General features: G+C 54.9%; 1 protein-coding gene across 4 annotated transcripts in view; it reads right to left on the bottom strand.

Annotated features, from left to right (window-relative positions):
• Window positions 1-1721: 1721 nt before the first annotated feature.
• The window catches only part of LTBP2 (latent transforming growth factor beta binding protein 2), a 100981-nt gene continuing 83040 nt past the window's right edge, over window positions 1722-19662 (bottom strand). Inside the window, exons 20-37 of one of the 4 annotated variants that reach the window (XM_057733154.1) lie at window positions 15277-15396; window positions 14107-14229; window positions 13768-13893; window positions 13221-13346; window positions 12251-12373; window positions 12027-12152; window positions 11536-11658; window positions 10737-10868; window positions 10336-10461; window positions 9621-9764; window positions 8504-8695; window positions 8294-8377; window positions 7459-7587; window positions 7019-7156; window positions 6759-6926; window positions 6136-6504; window positions 5087-5239; window positions 1722-4637 (exon numbers count right to left, since the gene is read on the bottom strand). In XM_057733154.1, coding sequence (XP_057589137.1) covers window positions 4492-4637; window positions 5087-5239; window positions 6136-6504; window positions 6759-6926; window positions 7019-7156; window positions 7459-7587; window positions 8294-8377; window positions 8504-8695; window positions 9621-9764; window positions 10336-10461; window positions 10737-10868; window positions 11536-11658; window positions 12027-12152; window positions 12251-12373; window positions 13221-13346; window positions 13768-13893; window positions 14107-14229; window positions 15277-15396 — 2648 coding nt within the window. In that variant the 3' untranslated portion in view covers window positions 1722-4491. The remainder of the gene's footprint in view (window positions 4638-5086; window positions 5240-6135; window positions 6505-6758; window positions 6927-7018; window positions 7157-7458; window positions 7588-8293; window positions 8378-8503; window positions 8696-9620; window positions 9765-10335; window positions 10462-10736; window positions 10869-11535; window positions 11659-12026; window positions 12153-12250; window positions 12374-13220; window positions 13347-13767; window positions 13894-14106; window positions 14230-15276; window positions 15397-19662) is intronic. The other 3 variants (XM_057733155.1, XM_057733156.1, XM_057733153.1) reach the window with 3 other exon arrangements.

A 19662-nucleotide genomic window follows, 5' to 3' on the forward strand; every position in this document is an offset into this window, starting at 1 on the left:
TTAAGTGTTAAACCTCTTCCACGAACAATATTTTTGTGGGTTATTTATTGATATGGTGATCTTAGCACAAGCATAATAGCTTTAGTTGTTCAATAAACAATTAAATTTCAGTTGTCACGCAGGAAGAGGGTCTCTTTGATTGACTGTGTAAATACCTCCTATTAATGGAATAATTGGAATTTTGTGTTTAGAAAAGGTGGGTTTGGGAGGAATCACCTTACTTTATCACACTGGGAAAGCTTCATAGGGGAACCTGAGGTGGTGACAAGAGGTCTCCATTGGAGGAGGGTGATGTGGAAGTTTTAAGAACACAGGGCAGGGACTTCCCTGGTGGTGCAGTGGTTAAGAATCCACTTGCTATTGCAGGGGACATGGGTTCGATCCCTGGTCAGGGAAGATCCCACATGCCGCGGAGCAACTAAACCCATGCTCCACAACTACTGAGCCTGCATACCATGACTACTGAAGCCCGCACGCCTAGAGCCTGTGCTTTGCAAGGAGAAGCCACTGCAATGAGAAGGCTGCATACCGCAACGAAGCGTAGCCCCCGCTCACCGAAACTAGAGAAAGCCCACATGCAGCAATGAAGACCCAACGCAGCCAAAAATTAAAAAAAAAACAAACAAACACACAAGGCAGGGGGAGATGATAGCGTCAAGGGGACAGAGGGCAGTTGGCTTGGAATAACAGTAAATGGTGGTAAAATCGGTTTAGGATCTTCTGCAGGCCTTTCTGACCAGATGCCCTCTTCCTGGCAGGCTGTAAAATCCAGCAGAGGTTTTCACAGATTTTGCTTAGTGTGCAGTTCATTTAGAAAAACGTTACACTCTTCCAGTATCAATTGGAAGGTTTTTTTGCCTCTCGGTTACTTTGAGGAGAGGTTATGAAGACCTTATTTATTGCGGTATTGGTTTTATCTAACTTTATAAACTGCCTGGGGCAGCATGCCCCACCTTTGCTATAGCCAAACATAGTTGTGCAAGAGCTGAAGGCACAGGATCCCTCCCTCTGCTTTATGTTGTGAATCTTTGTTCGTGGCTCAAAAGAGGGGGCCTCTTGGTCAACATCCAGATCTTTCCTTGTTGTGGAATCATACTCTTCAGTTACATAATTGCTAGTGACCAGTGGTATATAAACTATAGGTGTCCCACCCATAGTGACCAGTGGTATATAAACTATAGGTGTCCCACTTAGTTTCTTTGTGTGGGAATGCCGATCAGTTACAAGGGATTCAGAAGTAAGAGATTAGGAATGACTATTAAAGTAGATGTCCAAGGAGATACTCGCCTTCCTCTAACTTTTCTTCTGAGAATTGAGCCCCATTCTTTTGGTCTTTTGTTGTAAAGCATGAGCATTTGGCAGGAGCATCCTATATGGAGAAGTGGGCAGCACTGATATGGGGTAGCCCTCCTGTGGACTCTGGCCCTGAACTGACACCCTGCAGTGGACAGGACCTAACACTATCCCCTGCACCATTATTCTGGCCTTGCATATTTGTCTCAAAAGCAGGAAACTCCTCTGCTTTTCTAGGCATCTAGCACTGATGTTTTATGATTGCTCTTTTAAAATCCTTGTTTGCCATTTCTCCACAGAAATGCAGCTGTTTAGAGGAAGTTTGCTTTAAGAAGTTTTGAAATAATTATCATCTGGCTTTAATTGGAAAATATAGTCAGATAAATATATAAAGAGAGGGAGCATTTAAGCAGTCTATATCCAGCAGGTGTATTTAAAAATATTTTATTTTTGAATAGGTAAGACATATGGTACAAAATTCAAAAAGACAAGAGGGAATACAGTAAAAGTCTCCCAATCCTGTGCCCATCCACCCTGTTGCCCTCCCCATCAACTACCATTGTTTCTAAGAATTTACCCCACAGGCATAATCCCATAGATTTGATGTGAAATAACATATGCACAACAGTTCATTACAGCATTATTTATAATAGCAAGAGATAGGAAACTGGAAATACCCATTAATAGGGGACTGATTAAATAAATTATGATTTATCCATTCAATGGAGAAGTATACAGTTATAAAATAGAATGAGACAGCCCTTTATGTGCAAATAATGTATTAAGTAAAAAAAAGCGAAGGGCAGAAGAGCATGCACAGTATGCTATTTGTGCTTCTAACAGGAGGAAGTATGCGTATATGCAGAAACATCTTGGGAAGGGCGAACAGGAAGGTGAGGGGTGGGAGGAGGAGCAGTGCCCGAAGGGTAAATTGAGTAATGGTGAGTTCTCTGAAATACGAGGTGTGAGGTTGAGTGGCAAGGATGGGGTTAGCAGATACCCAATTCTTTTCCCCCCTCTTTAGACAAATAGCAATAGCAGCATATGTTTCACTTTGTTGTACAACCTTCCTTTTTCCCTTAATCTATTTTGGAAATCTTATCCAGGCACTTAGAGCCACTTTTTTTTTTTTTTTTTTTAAATTAGGGCTCCATAGGAATTGATTGCTTCTAAACTTTTGCTATTACAAATAAAGCTATAATAAATAACTTTTATTTATGTCATTTTATATTTGATGAGAATGTATCTGAAGATTCAATTCCAAGAAGTGGAATTACTGATTTAAAGAGTGCTTTTATTTTTATAATTTTGAAAGACATTGCCATGTTATCCTCTTCAGTTGTGTCCGTATGTACTCCTGTCAGCTGTGTTCTGTGAGTACCTCTTTCCCCAGATGCTTGCCAACTAGGCGTTTTAATGAACTTTTACATCTTTGCCAATCTGACAGTTTAAAAAAGTGTCTTCATTGTAGTTTTAACTTGCATTTCTTTTTATTATGAATGAAGGTCAGAATATTTTCATATGTTTAAGAACTATATATTTTTGTCTGCTGAAAACATCTGAACTAGTGTAGTGACCTAGAGCAAATTACTTAAGCTTTGTAAGTCCAAGTTCCTCATTTGTAAATTAGGAATAAAAATAGTAAGTAGGATTGTGGATGAGTAAATGAAATGTGTGTACAGCATTCAGCACAGGCCTGGCACATAGCAAGCATTCAATAAGTTATTTTGTGATGGCTGACGGTCAGAGCAGCAGGTAGGACAGGGCGGATTAAATTAAGAAAAGAGCATTCATCTCCACGTCTTCAGGCACGTGCTGCCTTGTTCATTTACATTGCCGTTCATCAGAGAAATGCAGTCAGAGCTTTCCTTGTCTTAGAAGAGGAAAGAACCTTTTCCTGTTGGATACTGGCAGCCCATCATAGGCTATAGGCAGAGCTGGCGAGGGGGTAGCACAGCCTCATCTCTTTTAGACTCAGCCAATGTGGTAACGAAATTTGGTTTAATATGAAATAAAAACAAAAACAGAAGAGCCCAGATGTACATTTCTTTATTCCACCGTGGTTCTAAACTCCCAGCTAGCCAAGGTTGGAGTGAGTCTCTACTTGTAAACTCAGTGGGATGCCAGCCACCCATTTCATGAAGAGGAAGAGGGCAGAGGCCTCTGAGTAGAGAGAAGAAACAACATAGGAAATCTGGCTTCCCCAAACCAACATTACACATTTCACAAGCTAGAAAACAGACCTCTTTATTTTTAGCACATCAAACTGGTGTCCACAAAAGGAGAGCCCAGGAGAGATTTGTCTCCTGTAAGAAGCAGTATGTATTTACTAGAGGTCTTCGGACATGGGCACCGTGTCTGGTGGCAGCCCCTGCTGTGGTGCACAGGAGCTATCGCCGGGTAGATTTTGAGTGCTTATTTACCCGAAGCTACTGAATATGTTCTTTAGACTTGTATAAAGCCCTGGCTCCCCTTATCAACTCCCCGTATTTTTTTACATTGCCTTTTTGCTGCTTTTTCAGGCTCTTGCTCCCCTTCATGTCTCTTACTAGCAAGCTAGTATCAGTCTTGCTTCTCTGAGATGAGGGGATCTTCTGTCCCTCCCTGTGGCCACAGAACTGGCAACAGGGTGGAGATGTGGCCCAGACCAGATTGGCTGAGTGGCGGTGATGGTTCTTGGGAGGAGGCATAGGTCACTCCCCAAACTCCCCCAATCCTTTTTTGCTTGATAGATTTGAAGGTCCATCCCAGGGCAGATGTAGCCTCTGATCCAGGTGTGGAATTATCAGGGTGATATGTGGATCATGGCTGAAAAAGGGTGTGTGCAGTGTGAGGCCAAAGGACCTTGCATGTTTGCACGGCTTGAGGGGCTGGTTCAGGGCCATCCTTTGGTAAGCATCCCATAGCAAGGTCAGGACAGATGGCAGACTGGGCCTCATGGCCAGTGGTTGAAGCACTAAAGCATTTGGTGGTGTCTGAGCCAAGGAAGGGCATGGCGGTGTGGAGGTGGTGACAGAAGCTCACAGCCAGAGCCGAAGCTGGGGGAGATGAAAAGCAGGCGAGCCTGGCTGGGAGCTGGGCTGCAGGGCCTCCTGCCTGGTGTCTTCACGGCATCTCCCCAGCTAGGAAAGCTTCCTCAAGGCCCCGCTTGCGGCTGGGACCCATTTCCAGGTAACTGCCTGCACTGAGCCCTCACTGCTACTCCTTGGCAGTGCAGCGTGGCGGGCCTGCCTCGGCCACATAACCTGGGGAGCAGTGGCAGCGGTAGGAGCCCTCCGTGTTCTCGCAGTGACCGTGGACGCAGAGTGCTGCAGGCCCGTGCAAGTCATCACACTCGTTCACATCTAAGAGGGGGAGAGGGAGGAGAAAGCTGTAGGGAGCCTACATGCCTCTGGCATTCTGCCTCTGCCCCTCTGCTCACTGGCCCCGACCCCTGCCCTGCAATGGAATCCTAGATGTGGTGGCTAGAAGATAAAGTCACTGCCCCAAAGGAAGCAACTCACAGACACTGAGCAGGTGGTAGTGAGCCCATACTGTGACCATGCTGTCTTGTCCCTGCCTTTCTTCTATCTAGGAACCTCCACGGAAAGGGCTTTCTAAACAGCGTTAGACCTTTGGAACTCTCACCACTCGGCCTGGGGCCCAGCAGGCCCGCCAGGGGGCAGCAGCGGATCTTCCAGCTAGGCTAAGTCCTGTATTCCTCAGTGAGCAGTGGGCCAGCCGGACTCTTCCAGACGGAGCCAGCAGGGGCCATCCTGCTCCCTGGGCACTGCCACTCTGATTCCAAACCTACCCACACAGGCCATGTGGGCCGTGTCCAGCTGGAAGCCCTCGAAGCAGTCACAGGTGTAGCCCTCCCGCACGCGCACACAGCGGCCATTTTCACAGCCATTCAGGATGCCGCACTCCTCTGCCTGAAGCCCTTCGAAGCCGGCCTGGTGCTCTGCTAGGACGGGGTCAGAGAGAGAAGGGGGCTAAGGCATTGTCCCCCACCCTGGGGCCCTCACCCTTCGCTCAGAGGGTTTCCCCTAATGAACTCCTGGGGTTGGGGTGGGGAGGGCCATAACACTCTCACAGAAAGATGCTAAAACAAAAAGCAATACTCTTAAAAAATAAGTATGTGTCATTTTAGATGGGGAGACGTGCTTACTTTAAATGAGGGCTCTGGGGACGTTGGGACTCGCTGCTTTCACAGCACCAGGGCTCCTGAGCACTTGGGTGTCTCTCTACAGTTTTGATTTTGTTGTGCTTGGTGGCAGGGTATTTTGTTAAAATATTTACATAGTTTTTTGGGGGGCAGACAAGACTTGGGGGCAAAAGTGGATTACCCTCACTCACCACAAAACAAAACTCCTCCAAGATCTGCCTAACCCTTTTCTTTCTCTAAGGAACCCCTCTCCCCAGAAAAGACACTGCCGCTAATCTCAGTGCAGTTTTGATCCGTCTGATATGGTGGCTGTGCCCATGGCAGGTACCACGTCCACTGCACAGATGCCAGGCCCGACTTCCTCATTAGAATCCACATCCTGAGTGCTAGGGTCGTTGCCACTTACAAATCGGGTCACCACAGTGGACCTTTAAAGTGACTGGAAATCCTCAATTCCCATTTCAGGGCACAGGGGCATTCTGCACACTGTAAGTGGTGGGGGGGGAGTGTGCTGCTCTCTCCCTCCCTCAACTCCCACAGGCGGCTTTTGAGGTTGGGACGATGCCCTCCACCTCTTTGTGTCTCCTGTGCTAGTCCATCGGAGGGAATTGTTAGGGTCTAACCCGGGCATTTGGAGTGGTCCCTTGAGTGACCCGTGAGAGGGCTTGGTGGTCTTTCCCCTTCCCTGTCCTCACCCTGCTGACAGTGATGAGCAGGTGGAGGAGATGGAAGTGAGACAGCTTCAGAGCCCACCTGGTCCCCATTTTTGCAGCAACACAGACCTGGATGGCTGGCCACGTAGTGGGGCTGGAGTTCTGAGGGCTGCAGGGGAGGCTCAAGGACCGGTGTGCGGTCCCCTGGGCGGCTGGCCGTGTTGGGGAAGAGTGGCTCGGGGATGGTGTCCTCGGGGCCCAGGTAGTTGTAGAAGGGGACCCCATCTGGCCCATAGAGGCTGTAGTGCAGGTCCTCGGGCCCAGGGCCATACTCATAGCCAGGCCGGAAGTGGACCCCGGCCTCCCGCTCCGCTTCAATCCGGGCCACGTTGCACAGCTGAGCGTAGACCTCTGTCAGGGAGGAGGGCGAGAGGAAGCTGGGCTCCTGGCACCTGCAGCCTGCAGGGCCGTTTCCCTGGTTCAGGATCACCGCCCCAAGGAGAGAGGGAGCGTGCTGGGACTGCTGCCCTCTCCCCACCGCTCCCTGCCCCGCTACGTCCCCAGCAACAGGATGGAAGACAGGCCCTTCTCCTTTCTAAATCCCCCCAGCCCAGCTGTGCAGGTGTTCCCCCGTCCCTCCTGCAGGTACAGGCCGCCCTTCTCACCAGAGCTCCTAGGGGGGCACAGAGCACACTGCTGGCTCCAGGCCTCGCCGTCCTGGCAGCAGCACTCCGTGTAGGTGGTGCGGCGCCCGTGCAGGGGGTGGCTGCACACGTAATTGGTGACTTTTTTCCAGCAGATGTCCGTGTGGATGTCGTGGTCAGGCAGGTCCTCTGGTGGCACAGGGCACGGAGGCGTGTGAGCCCCCAGCCCAGGTCCGCTCCCCCTACTGCCCCCCCACCCATGCCCCCCCCCCCCCACGGACCCACGCCACTGGTGCTGTTCACGCAGCGCTGCTGGCTGAGGTCCAGGGTGAGCGGTGGGCTGCAGAAGCAGTGGAAAGAGCCCTCCGTGTTCACACACTCGCCATTCTCACAGGCCAGGTCCTGGCACTCGTCGTGATCTGGGAGGGCAAGAAGATGGGGGGAGCGTGGTGGGCAGGGCCAGCGCGGCGCGCCCGCAGACCACCTTCAGGGACGAGGGTTATCGTGTAACTGCTTCCCCCTCCTCACCCACCCCTGCCCCGTCTGGGAGGCCCCTCCCCAGGGATGCCTTTCCAGTAGGTTCCCTCACCTCAAACCTGCCTGCTGCAGTGGGCGTCTTCCCCACGAAGGGGAGCTCCCAGCAAGAACTGGGCTGCTGGCAGGGGTGGGTGAGCATGCAGCTGAGGGCCCCGGGGTGGGGAGGGGTGGCCGGTGTCCTCACCCTCACACTTCCTGCGGGCGGCGTCGTAGTGGTAGCCAGGATTGCACAGGCAGATGTAGCCAGGCACCGTGTTGAGGCACCGGCCGTTCCGGCAGAGACCAGGCCCAAACATCACACACTCGTCGGCATCTGTCGGGGGGCAGAGCGGAGGTGAGGGGGAGGTGAGAAGCAGGATGAGGCGGTTCTGAGGACCAGGGATTCCAAAGCCAGACTGGCTGGGGTCAAATCCCGGCCTTGCCACCTGCTGGGTGGGTGACTTCGGGCAAGTTGCTCAAGTTCTCCTTGCCTCCGTTTCCTACCTAGGAAATGTGGGTACCACTGCTTAGCCTCTTAGAGTTCTTATGAGGGTTAAAAGGTTAGTACAGGTAAGGTGCTTAAAAGTGGTGCTTGGCACATAGCAAGCGTCGGAGGGGAACTACTTCTGTTTCTGTTATTTCCTTTCCCAGTTTCAGGTATGAGCTCACACCTGAATCACGCTCTCTGAGTATGAGTTCCCCCACGTGTCTGGCTTTGTAAGTGGAGCCAGGGAGCTCAGCAGCCGCCTCTGGCCTCGGTCCCTGCGCCCTGTGGCTGGGTGAGTCGAGGCATCACAGTGTGTTCCTTGGAGGCTCAGCCTCGGGTGAGCAGAAAAACCGAAGCAGGTTGTAGGGACCCTCCGGGAGGAGCTCAGGGCAGAACTTGCAGCTAAAAATCGGCAGCCCTGGGACAGGAGCATTGGAAGCACCCTGGAGGGGGTGGGTGTGCACGCAGAGCTTCGCTGGGGGCCTCCTGGAGGACCAGGCTGGGCCCACTCAGGTGAGTGGCATCTGGGGAGGAGGGTCTGTAGGGAGGTTACCTGTGTATATGGTCTGTCCAAACATCCAGGCTCCTTCCACAGGGATGTAGCCTTTCCCACTAGGGCAGATCTCACTGAATTCGACTGTGGAGGGAGGCACCCAAGCTCAGAGAGAGAAGGGCTCTGCCACCCCCCTTTCCTCTGTCCCCTTCTTTCAGCATCACCCTGCAGGGCTGACCTGAGAGGATTTGGGACCCTTGGGGGCCTCACCTGAGTCCTCAGCTGGGCACAGGTCACAGGCATCTCCCCAGCCGGTGCCCTGGGTGCAGCAGCACTCGGCCTGCGTGGTGTTCCGGCCCAGAAGGCTGGAGCAGGGCAGCTGGTCCTTCTGCCCAGAGTAGCATTCCATGCGGATGGGGCCTGGGGGGTGTTCCCCTTGCGGGGCCTCAGGGATACTCTGACCTACGTGTGATAGAAGCCCCTTATTGTCTATTCATGGACCCCTAGCCTTTGAATTTATTTTAGAATTTAAACATTTATATAGCACTTTACAGGGAGCAAAATGCTTATATTATCTCACTTTGATGCTCTTCCCAGCCTTAAGAAGAGCTTATTATCATCAGTTGATATCTGTTGATATCTTCTATCTCTTTTATAGAAGAGGCAGTTGAGGCGTAGAGAAGCTAGTGACTTGCCACAGCCACCTAGTGGCATCACAGCCACCTAGTGGCATATCAGGGAGTTGACCCCAGTTCCTCTGGTGCCAAACCCCTGCTCTTCCCAGTGTACCATCCTGCCTTCCTCCACTGCAGTGGGGTGCCCCCCGTCCCTGACATACCATATGGGCAGCCCTCTCTGCCCATTTCTCTGCTTCACACTGTACCCCTGCCCCCCCCCCCCCCCCCCCCGCCCCTTGTTCTAAGTCCTGCTTGCTTTTCCCCAGGTCGGAGAAGGCCAGCTGAGGGCTCGTCCAGCCTGGGCTGAGAGGCTGAACCCAGCAGCAGCTCTGGGGTGGAGTGGGACGGGCAGAGCTGAGGTTAAGTCAGCTTCAGGGCCTCCCTCCCCTAAGAGCTCCCTGGGTTTGGATGGAGGGTCCCTCCAAGGCTCAATCTGAGATCCCTGGGCCTCCCCCTCCCAAGTTGGCATTAGAGCTTCTTGAGCCTCCCGTAGGGTCGTCACAGCCCTGCAGCCTCCGGGAAGTTCCCGGCCTGGAGCAGACTCCCCCCACACTCCCAGACCCCTCACCCCTCCGCACCGCATCCCTAAGCTGCGGCCCTGCCCACGCTGCTGCGTCCCGGCCCAGTCCCTCGCAAGAGCTGGAGCAGTGGGCGCGCTCCGCAAGCCACAGAGGGGTGGGGCGCAGTGACGGGGCGGGCACGGGGCTCACCTCCAGCCGCCCGCGGGCGGCAGCGCCCCTCCTGAGCATCGTACTCCTCCAGGTCGCTGGCGCAGAGGCACAGGAAGGAGCCCTCCACGTTCTCACAGAGCGCCGCCCCGCACACCGCCAGCATGAGCTCGCACTCATTCACGTCTGCCAGGCAGGAGGACAGGCTCGCGGGCGCAGGAGAGGCAGCCCAGGCCCCTGCCCCTGCCTCCAGTCCCTCGTCTCACCCCCCTCCGCCCCCCAAAGAAACAGGCTAGGCCTCGGGGGAAGAGCGGAGGGGGGGATGAGTTAGCAGGAAGCAGGAACAGGTGAACAGAGGGCATGGGAAGGGAGAAAAAGAGGGAGAAGGGTGCCAGAAAAGGGTCTGTAAACGGACAGCGAGGAAGGGTTCCTGCCTCTGCACGGTCCCCAAATGTGCCCCTTGAGACCCTGAGGTCTCTGGGGAAGGGTGATGCCTTCACTCGTGTGCCGGCTCCCCTGATGGGAGAAGGTGGCCTCGTGTCCCTGACCACCCTGGCCACGGTGCCCCTGGAGGGTGGAGCTGAAATCTCCCTTCCTTGCCGCTCCAGGAGGACCCGTTACGGAGCCGTGTGACCCTGAACGTTTCGGGAGGAGGGCCTCCTCTATCCAGGGCACCCTAGCTCTGTGGAGATGGGATGAAGGGCCCACAGGCCTTCCCTCCCCTGGCGCAGAGCCGGCTGGCCCACACGCTTCTCACCAACGCAGTCCCAGCCGGAGGCCGAGGCCTCGAAGCCCTGGTCACAGAGGCAGCGGAAGGAGCCGTCAGTGTTGTCGCAGAAGCCGTGGCTCCCACACGCGGTGTCGTTGGCACACTCGTCAATGTCTGTGGGACAGTGGGGGCCACAGTGGAGGGTGTGCTCTCTATCCGCTGGGAGTGCTTATTTATTTGGTCTATTAACACCAAGATCTCTGAAAACTCACTTCTAAACACAACACAAGGAAACTCTAACATTAATATTCCTCTTCAATTCTTGTGTCAGCACTGCCGTATGGAAAAATATTCAAACTTCAAGCAACTGCGAACAATAGTTTCTAGCCCGAGACATGAAAAATGGGTGTCCTCAGGCCTCTCACCCTGGACGTCCCCTTTCTACTCACCAATGCAGTCTCCAGTCGGGGCCATGTGGAAGCCAGGTTGGCAGCCCAGGACACAGCGGTAGGAGCCAGGGCTGTTCTCACACCTCTGGGCCCCACACACCGAGTCTCCGACGTCCTCACACTCATCGATGTCTGTCCCCAGAGCCATGAGAGGGGACAGAAGTGGCCAGGTCACTGCTCTGACCTCACCTTTCTGGCATTACAAGGTCACGCCCCACAACCTCTGGGGTCCTTGATCTGTTCCAAACGACTGTGTTCATTTCAACCCCAAAACATTACGTTCAGGATCATTTCCCCTGACCCGCAGGGCTGAGCGTCTAGGAGGTGAGCTCTCTGCTGTTTAGGAGAGCACTGAGCTCTCAGCCGCTGTGACACTCCTTTCCCCCACACCCTTCTCTCTACAGCAGAGCACTTTCTACTTCTCTTTATATAAACCCTTCCCCAAAGGGTATTATGGAGAGCTGTCTTCATATCTGTCTCCCTTGCTCAATTTCAAATTGTCCATAACTGTCTATTTGTTCCAGCAAAAGACATTGAACCTAGGTGGTGTTTAATAAATATCTATTGCATCAATTTGGCTTTAAAAACTAGATTGTGTGCCCTGCTAGCACAAGGACATCCTGAGACAGTCCCTGAATCAGCAGAGGCTCAGTAAATGTGTCATCCAGAGACCTATCCTGCGGAAAGTTCTCTGCTTCCTGGAATCTGGGGTTCCTGGTCCCAGGGAGCCGAGGAGCAGGCTGGATGGAGGTGACAGACGTGGGGCAGAGCCCTGTCTTCTCCCCTCCAGAGCCCTTACCTACACACTCCCCGCTCTCTGGGGAAGGCTGGAAGCCAGTCTCGCACAGACAGTTGAAGGAGCCCTCGGTGTTGACACATTTGCCCCCAAGACACCGGTCAGTGACTGCACACTCGTCCATATCTAGAATAGAGACATCTGTCAGCAGGACCAGCCGTGGGTCACCAGGGCCCTGTGCAGCTTCCTCTGGGCCCTGAGGAGCTCATAGGAGGGCCAGGGAGTGGCTCAAAGTAGGAAATGGCTGGAAGGTCCAGAGCTGGAGGCCAGAAGCCCAGCTTGGGGGCGGGGCCCTGGAACTGAGGCTGTGTCGAGGGGAGAAGGGTGAGGGCACCTCCATAGACATCATGGAGAGGAAGACTCTGAGTGCTTCCCTGACATCTGGTTCCCACCTCATCACTCAGCCTCCTGTCTTCCCATCCCTGGTGGGACCACGATTGGTTTATGTCACTTCTCTAGATGGCCTCTAGCACCCCCTGCTGCTGGCTTCTCACCCTGGCAGCTGGTGCCCCCCTCCGCACTGGCAAAGCCAGGGGCGCAGAGACAGAAAAAGGAGCCGTGGCTGTTGAGGCACTCGCCGCGTGGTGCACAGTACTCCTCTCCCACGCACTCGTCCACGTCTGCAGAGAGAGGACGGTCCTTGGTGTCTCCCGGGGATGCTCCGGCCTCCCCACGCACCCCGCTCCCCATTCCCCCCGGGGAGGCCTGAGCCACTCACCCTCACACACGGTGCCATTGGCCAGCTGGAAGCCCGGGGGACAGAGGCACTGGTAGGAGCCCGCGGTGTTCTTACACTCGCCTCCCAGGCAGCTGCTCTGGGGGTCTTCACACTCATCTACATCTGCAGGGTCACACAGGGAGGAGGGCAGCCGGTGGCAGCACCTCCCAAGGGCAGGGACCAACGGGGAGGTCTCCAGAGGGGCTGTCACCCACCTGAGGATCCTGGACCCACAGGGGCATCATCCCCTTGAAAAGCAGCACAGCTGGGAGAATCTGGCCAGGGAGCCTTTGGGGGGCAGGATGACTGCAGCTGCCTCCATCTTGCCCCCGCCCAGCAGGCCCCCCCCCCGGCCCCCCCACCCCCACCCCCCGCCTCTGGCTGCGCTTCTCCGTCTGCGCACACAGTGGCCACCTTGGGGACACTTGGTCTCCCCCAGCAACCCTGGCCTAGGGTGGCCAAACCCCGCTGCCCTCATCTTGGCCGAGATGGCTGAGATTTTACGGAGAAACAGTGGGAAGGCAAATGAGAAATAAGCCAAGGAAGCAGATACGGAGAACCTGAGAATGTAACGGAAACTAGATTGTTTAAATTGACCTAAGGATTGCCCGGTACAGGCTAAGCGTTTTCAGAATATGGTCCCAGCACCCACCCTTACAAAGAACCCTTGAGGAGCTGGTTAGACAACAGATCCCAAGGCCCCCCAGCAGAGGCAGATTCAGCAGGTCTGGGACAAGGCCCGGGAAGCTGCATGTCGAACAAACTCCCCCAGCAATTCTGCCACGCCGACAAGCCGAAGCTTGAGACCCAGGGGCTCATTGGTCCCCTAGACCCAGTCGCCTTTCCAACTCCTGCTGGGACAGAGCTGAGAACAGCTAGCCCACCGTGGAGGGGAACTCCCTCCTCTAAGGGTGATGGCTCAGCTCCCATTCCCCGTCTCTGCTCTCCTCCCCCGCGGGGGGCCTCTCACCTTCACAGGTGCGGCCCAGGGCGCTGGGCCGGTAGCCCTCCTCGCAGTCCCTGCAGGAGAAGGAGCCGGCAGTGTTGGTGCAGACTCCCGAGGGGCAGGCTCCCGGAAAGGCACACTCGTCTAGGTCTGGGGCAGACAGACAGCCGGTCACCCGGGGGCCGGGGAGGCCTCCCTGCCCCTGGTGAGGCAGGAGCCACCGCACGCCTCTGGCCTCCTCTCTGGGTTGTAGGACTCCCTGCGGGCCCCTGGGGAAGGGGAGGCCCCGGCTGTGGGCCTTCCGTAGTCAACCCCAGCACCCGCCGCACAGGATGCTCCCGGGGCAGCCCTGCCGTGAGCATCTCTCTTGTCTCTGTGACTTCCTTTTCCTCCTGTCCCCATGGGGGACACAGAAGCTTTCTTTGGGGTCAAGTCCACTCACAGGGTCCTCTAGCCTCGCCTGGAGACCCTCGGCATTAGCCCCAAGCTGGGGGACAAATGGAGTGTTCTTTGAGAGGGACGAGGGCCTGTATCCTCAGCCCCCCTCTGCCAACCCCCTCCCCAGGGGTACCTTCGCAGGCGGTGCCGTCCTCATTCACCCGGTACCCACTCTCGCAGGCCGAGCAGGTGAAGGAGCCCTCCGTGTTGAGGCAGAGGCCCATGGGGCACGAGGCCCGGCGGGCACACTCGTCAACATCTGAAACAGGCCATTGAGCTCTGTGTGGGGCTCTGCAGGACAGACATGCCAGGCTAGCCGGAGACTGTCGGGGGGCGGGGGCGGGGGCAGGGTGGGGGGAAGGACGGGTCTCGGGAGCGATGCGTTGGGTCAGCATGCTGAGGGATGCGGGGCCAGAGGGAAGGAGCTGCAGGCTGATTCGCTGTGGACAAAGGGTGCTTCAGATCTCGGTACCTTGACAGCCCTTCTCGTCTGAGGCGACCTCGTAGCCCTGCTCACAAGAGCATCTATAGGAGCCCTCCAGGTTGATGCACGTTCCATGGGTGCAGACCCCGGGGGTCAGACACTCATTCACATCTGTGGGAGAGAAGTCCAAGACGGCGGGCTGGCCTCCTCTCGCTCCCGCGGCCCCCATCATCAGGCTGACAGCATCTCAGTTACGAGGCCAGGGAATCAGCCTTCAGAGGCGCCACAGGCACCCTGGGGAGGACAGGCGGTCATTCCTGCTCCTCGACCCACCTACCTAGGCAGCGTGCTCTTCCCCCCTGAGCTCACTTCGGCTCTATCTAGCGACACAGAGCACCCTGCAAATTCCTAAGAAAGGGGGCCAGGTCCCCCAGCCTTGGGACTGGTTTGGCCCATCTGAGGACACCTAGAGTCAAGTGCTTAAGACCGCTGACTCACCTTATAGTGAGTCTAAAGCCCTCTGGTGTCCTACCTGACCACCAGACTGGTACGATCCCATGTTCTCAGCCTACCCACCAGCTTCAATAGGTGAGTAGGCAACGCAGACATAGGCCAGGTTATGCCTGGGCGGCTGAGTGGCAGTCTCAAGGGCCTGGGACATGTCTGCCCTCTCCAGAGCCTCAAAGCAACTATTCACAACTCAGTCCCTCCTGGCATTCTCAACCCTGAGCCCTTCCTCCTGCGGGGGCTGAGGGGAAAGAGCATTCCTCCTGCAGCTGACACGCAGCTCCCCCTTGGAGGAAGAAGAGCACCCACCGTTCCGTTAGACATCGCTCTTGAGATGCAGAAGAGCAGAAGACCCCTCCTCCCTGGGAACCACACCACCAGTGTCAGCCTCTTCCAAAGACACTTGCCACCTCGCTCTACCGAGCAGGATGGAGCTACAGAAGCCACTGGGACCCTGGGCTGTAGCTCCTGGATGGATGTGGCTGAGGAGCCGGAGGGGCCCCCATCCTGGCTGATTCAGAGGGCAGAGCACCGGTCACTGAAGCACACCCATCTCATCCCCAGCGTCTTCTGGGAACCCAGCCAGGTCACGAAGGACAATAGCCTCCAAGACATTTCCCTCTGCCCACCCCTTCCCCTCCCTGTGCGTGGGCTCAACCAGCGGTCCCAAGGCCAAACAGCCCCCTCAGTGCCTTGGCAAGCAGCCCTCACCTCCACAGCTCCCGTTCCGGCCCCTGTAGCCCTCCTCGCAGGGCAGGCAAGCGTAGGAGCCGGGGGAGTTGACGCATCTCCCATCAGGGCAGGTGCCAGGATGACGGCATTCATCGATATCTGCAAAATAACAGCCCCTCCCTTGGTCATCTCTGGGGACCACAGCACATGGATGGGCTGTGAAGAAGCAAATCCTCGACCCTACCCTTGGTCGGGGAGAAGGAGGGATGTCAGTTTCCATACAGGTGGAAACGAGGAAAAAGTGAATGCTGTCCAGTGTTCCCAACCCCACCTCCTACCCACTATCCTGGACAAAAGAGGAAAGAAAGGAAGACCTTTAGGAAGGGAGACTCCCTGGTGCAGGAGGCTGTGCTTACACTAGCTGGGGTGGGGGAGGTGGTGGGAGAGCGTGACGTCGTGGGCTGGACTCTTGGGAAGGGCCTTCGTATCTCCCTTGCTCCTTTACAAAGGGTGACAATGACGAGATGGGATGTGCTCGGCACAGCAGGTCCCAGAATAGATCCTAACTGAGCAATGAAGGCAAAACCGGCCTCCCTATAGCAGGAAACGAGGACTGAGGATGACAGCACCGCTGCCCCCAATCTTAGCTGTGACCCAGACCAGCCCTGAGGCTGATGCAGAGTGAACAGTGGAGGCTACAAAGCTTCTCTGCTGGAGAGGAGGCTTTTCCTCTAGCCAAGAACCACACAGGGCTCCAGTGCCCACTCTGGTGAGATCCAGGAAAGTCAGCCAGAAAGGAAGAGCCTGAGCACCAACCAGACAAGCAGGGCAGGGATGACCCATGGAGGGAGAGGTGCAGCCAGTTCCGGGGGAGTGAGAACAAGGAGGGGGGTGGTGAGCTTGCTCCCAGAAACTGCACGCAGGGCTCTTCCTGATGTGAAACTTGCGTATTGGGGAGTCCATCATCCAAGGCACCCAGGCGACCTGGGCTGAGATAGGGAGGTTGTAACACAGGGGCTGAACGCTGGGTCGGGACTGCAGGAGGATATTCTGCTCCTCTGGCCCTGTGTCGAGGCTCCCAGGCATTATTTAGGACAGACAGATTGACGGAGCTCCAGAGGAAACTGGAGGATCAACCCTCCCTACGTGGGTAATTGTCATTCTCCTGTAGGAAGTCCACCAGTTCATGTAGATTCAGAGGCCCTACTGCCCAGGAGGAAGACCTACTCAGCACCCATGGAGGAAAGAAAGGTGGAGGCAGGGCCAAGCATCAGAGCACACGCTTTCTGCAAAGGGACTCCAGCCAGCAGCTGTCATTAGAGAACAGGACACGGGCCGGGAAGTGGAGGGTGAAACTGAATCTCCTCTGAGGTTGTTTGGTTTGCAGAAGACCGGGTACCTCGCAAGGCCCTCTGTCCCAGGGAACCGGGTAACTCTCAAGGCCAAAACTTCACCCTGAGGGTCCACGTGAGGAAGACACACACAGGGCAGGTGGTTTTTCAGGTGGTGTGTGCAAGGAGATACCCAGAACTCCTGGACAATCTTGGAGACACTGAGATAAGGCTCATTTCTGGAAAGAGGGCAGGCCAGAGCCCCTAGCTGGGCTGAGGTGACATGAAGCTAAGCTATTCTAAGGGCTTCTGTAAAGACAGAAATGGAGAGAATGAGACAGAGGTGGAGGAAATGAAAGTTCTAGGGCCATCAACTTTGGCCAGCACCATGGCCCGCTGGCCTTGGCTGAGGTACCGGAAGGAAGATGGGCAAAGCCATTGGGAATGACCCACAATCCCTGCTTCAGGGATGCGAGACTCGGGGATGAAGAGAAAGCAAATGAGGCAAGGATCCTCCTCTAAGACCACACAGAGGAAAAATGGAGTCTTTGGACCTCTTCTGCAGGGATCAGGCAGTAAAGGAAGGAGATTAGGCTTACCAGGAGCATAAGGGCCCTGAGGTCTGCCCTGCCCCAAGTGTTCTGGGCACATCTGTGGAGACGGTGCCCAAAGTGTTTCACACTGGGCATTAGGATACTTGCAGGATGAACACTGTCCACTGAGAAATCCAGCTCTCCATTTCTGGGCCATGGTGGGCTTGTGCCTCCTAGTCCCTTGGGGTTGGGCGGGGCCAGGGGACTAGTGCTGGCCAGTAGCTATGAGTGGATATGACGCGTGTAATTTATGGGCCCAAACATTTATTTGTGTGCAACCCTGCAGAGTGCTCTTTCTTTCTTCCATGGACACTGGCCACACTCAAGATGCTGGCTATCCCTTTAGCCTGGTTCTAGGGTGAGGAAATGTGGGGCGGGTTTCCTCATGGTGGACATGTGGTCTGCGATGTTCTAAGTCACTAAGGTTGGGGTTGGTTGTTAATGCAGCATAACCTGGCCTATCCTGGCACACCTGGCACACCTTCCTCAGACCAGAGTCCCAGCAAGCGATGATCACGCGTGAGAGGTCTGTCAGCAGGTGAGAGAGGGAGTGAAGAGCGTCAAAGCAGCCCCCAGTCTCCACCTAAGCCAGGGCTGACATCTTCTAAATGGGGGTGGATATAACAGAGCCACTAGCCAAGCCAATTAAAGGGGCCGGATAAAAATTCTGGATGAAGTGGATTCCAGGTTAAAGGCATAAGCTCTGATGTCATCAGGTATCTTGAGGCTGTTCCGCCAACCTCTTAGTGCCTGGACTGCAGCCAGATCTTTCTGCCTAGTCTAGGGTTTGAATTTTTTTAAATTAATTAATTAATTAATTTATTTATTTTTGGCTGTGTTGGTTCTTTGTAGCTGCGTACGGACTTTTTCTAGTTGCTGCTAGTGGGGGATACTCTTCATTGCGGTGCAGGGGCTTCTCATTGCGGTGGCCTCTCTTGTTGTGGAGCACGGGCTCTAGGTGCGTGGGCTTCAGTAGTTGTGGCTCATGGGCTCTAGAGCGCAGGTTCAGTAGTTGTGGTGCATGGGCTTAGTTGCTCCTTGGCATGTGGGATCTCCCTGGACCAGGGATCGAACCCGTGTTCCCTGCACTGGCAGGTGGATTCTTAACCACTGCGCCATCAGGGAAGTCCCTAGGGCTTGAATTTTAATCTAAGATTATGGTATGTTTTGGTACGTTTTACCCTGGTCGTCGGGGGCAGGAGCTATCTCTCTTTTTTATTGCTCTATTCCTAGCCCATGGCTGGGACACAGCTGGCACTCAACAAATGTTTGCCGATCAAAGAATGAGACCATGTGACTAACTAAACCTTCACATCCTCTTGGTATGAGGCTGCTGAAGAGACCCTAGAAGACCCATGGAAAGAGTCACCGCAGGGACCAGCTTGCCAGCCTGCTGTCTGTACCCTGGGAGGATCCTGGAGCTGCTCTAATCCGCGCTGCAGCCTCTATGTGAGGGAATGTAAGGGCACTCTCTCTGTTCCTTGTGAGAGCGCAGGGTGGGGAGGGTGTGCACTCAGGGGCCAGGCGCTCAGGTGACCTTGGACGTGGGTGGGGGACAGCAGAGCCCTGGCAGTCTGCAGGGGAAGCTAACCCCTTTCCGTGGGAACCCAGAGTCCTGGTACGACGGAAATGCCATCGAGACTTTGGATGGGCTGCTGTCCAGACCGCTCGGGCCTTTCACCAGAGACATTGAGTTTAAGTGGAGAGAGTGGTTTCTTAGCTGGAGGAAGAAGAAAGAGGGAGAGGAAATTGACTGGGCTCCCAGGGTGATGGGCCGAGTCTGTGGTTACGGATGGAAACCTGGAGAAGTGTGCAGCCTACATCAGTCTTTCTTTCAACAGACTCAGAGTGTCTGCCCTGGGCCAGGAACTCAGCCTGACCTCCCCGCCGAGGTGTGTCAGGAACCCTTCCTCCGGGAGGGCAGGGCACAATCCAGGGGCCCAGACTTGGGCGCTGGGGGGAAAGTAGACGTGAGAGAGAATGGGCCCACAGATAGGAGTGCCACCCCCTTCTCGCTGAGGGGCTGCATATGCACTTTGCATGCAGCAGTTATTCGGTCTTCACAAGAAACCCTGAGATGGGCATTATGGTTTCCATCTTCAGACACTGAGACAAGAGCCAAACCCAGGCCTGACTCCATCCGAGCCTGTGCCCTTAATACGGACTGGTTAGTATAAATTTGATATTTTAAATGTCCTGGTATTTCTTAGTTCATTTCCTTTGGTTCTGCTTTGCTTTTTAGTAAAGTCTAATGCCAAATTAATAATGTTTGATGTCTAAACGAGGCATCTATCAAGCCCCTAGCACAGCACCTGGCACATAGCAGGCACCCAGCAAAACTAACTCCCTTCACTCTCCGTTCTCCAGGGAAATGCCAGGCTGTCTGTCTCCAGCACATTAATGAAGACAAGGGGAGTGGGTTCTGGCTTTGATCATAAGTGGGCCTGAGTTTAAAGGGGGAGGCATTGAGAGGGGAAGGTGACACGCCAGGGGTGCAGACA

The sequence above is a fragment of the Hippopotamus amphibius genome, chromosome 4 (assembly GCF_030028045.1).
Source record: "Hippopotamus amphibius kiboko isolate mHipAmp2 chromosome 4, mHipAmp2.hap2, whole genome shotgun sequence".
NCBI lineage: Eukaryota > Metazoa > Chordata > Mammalia > Artiodactyla > Hippopotamidae > Hippopotamus > Hippopotamus amphibius.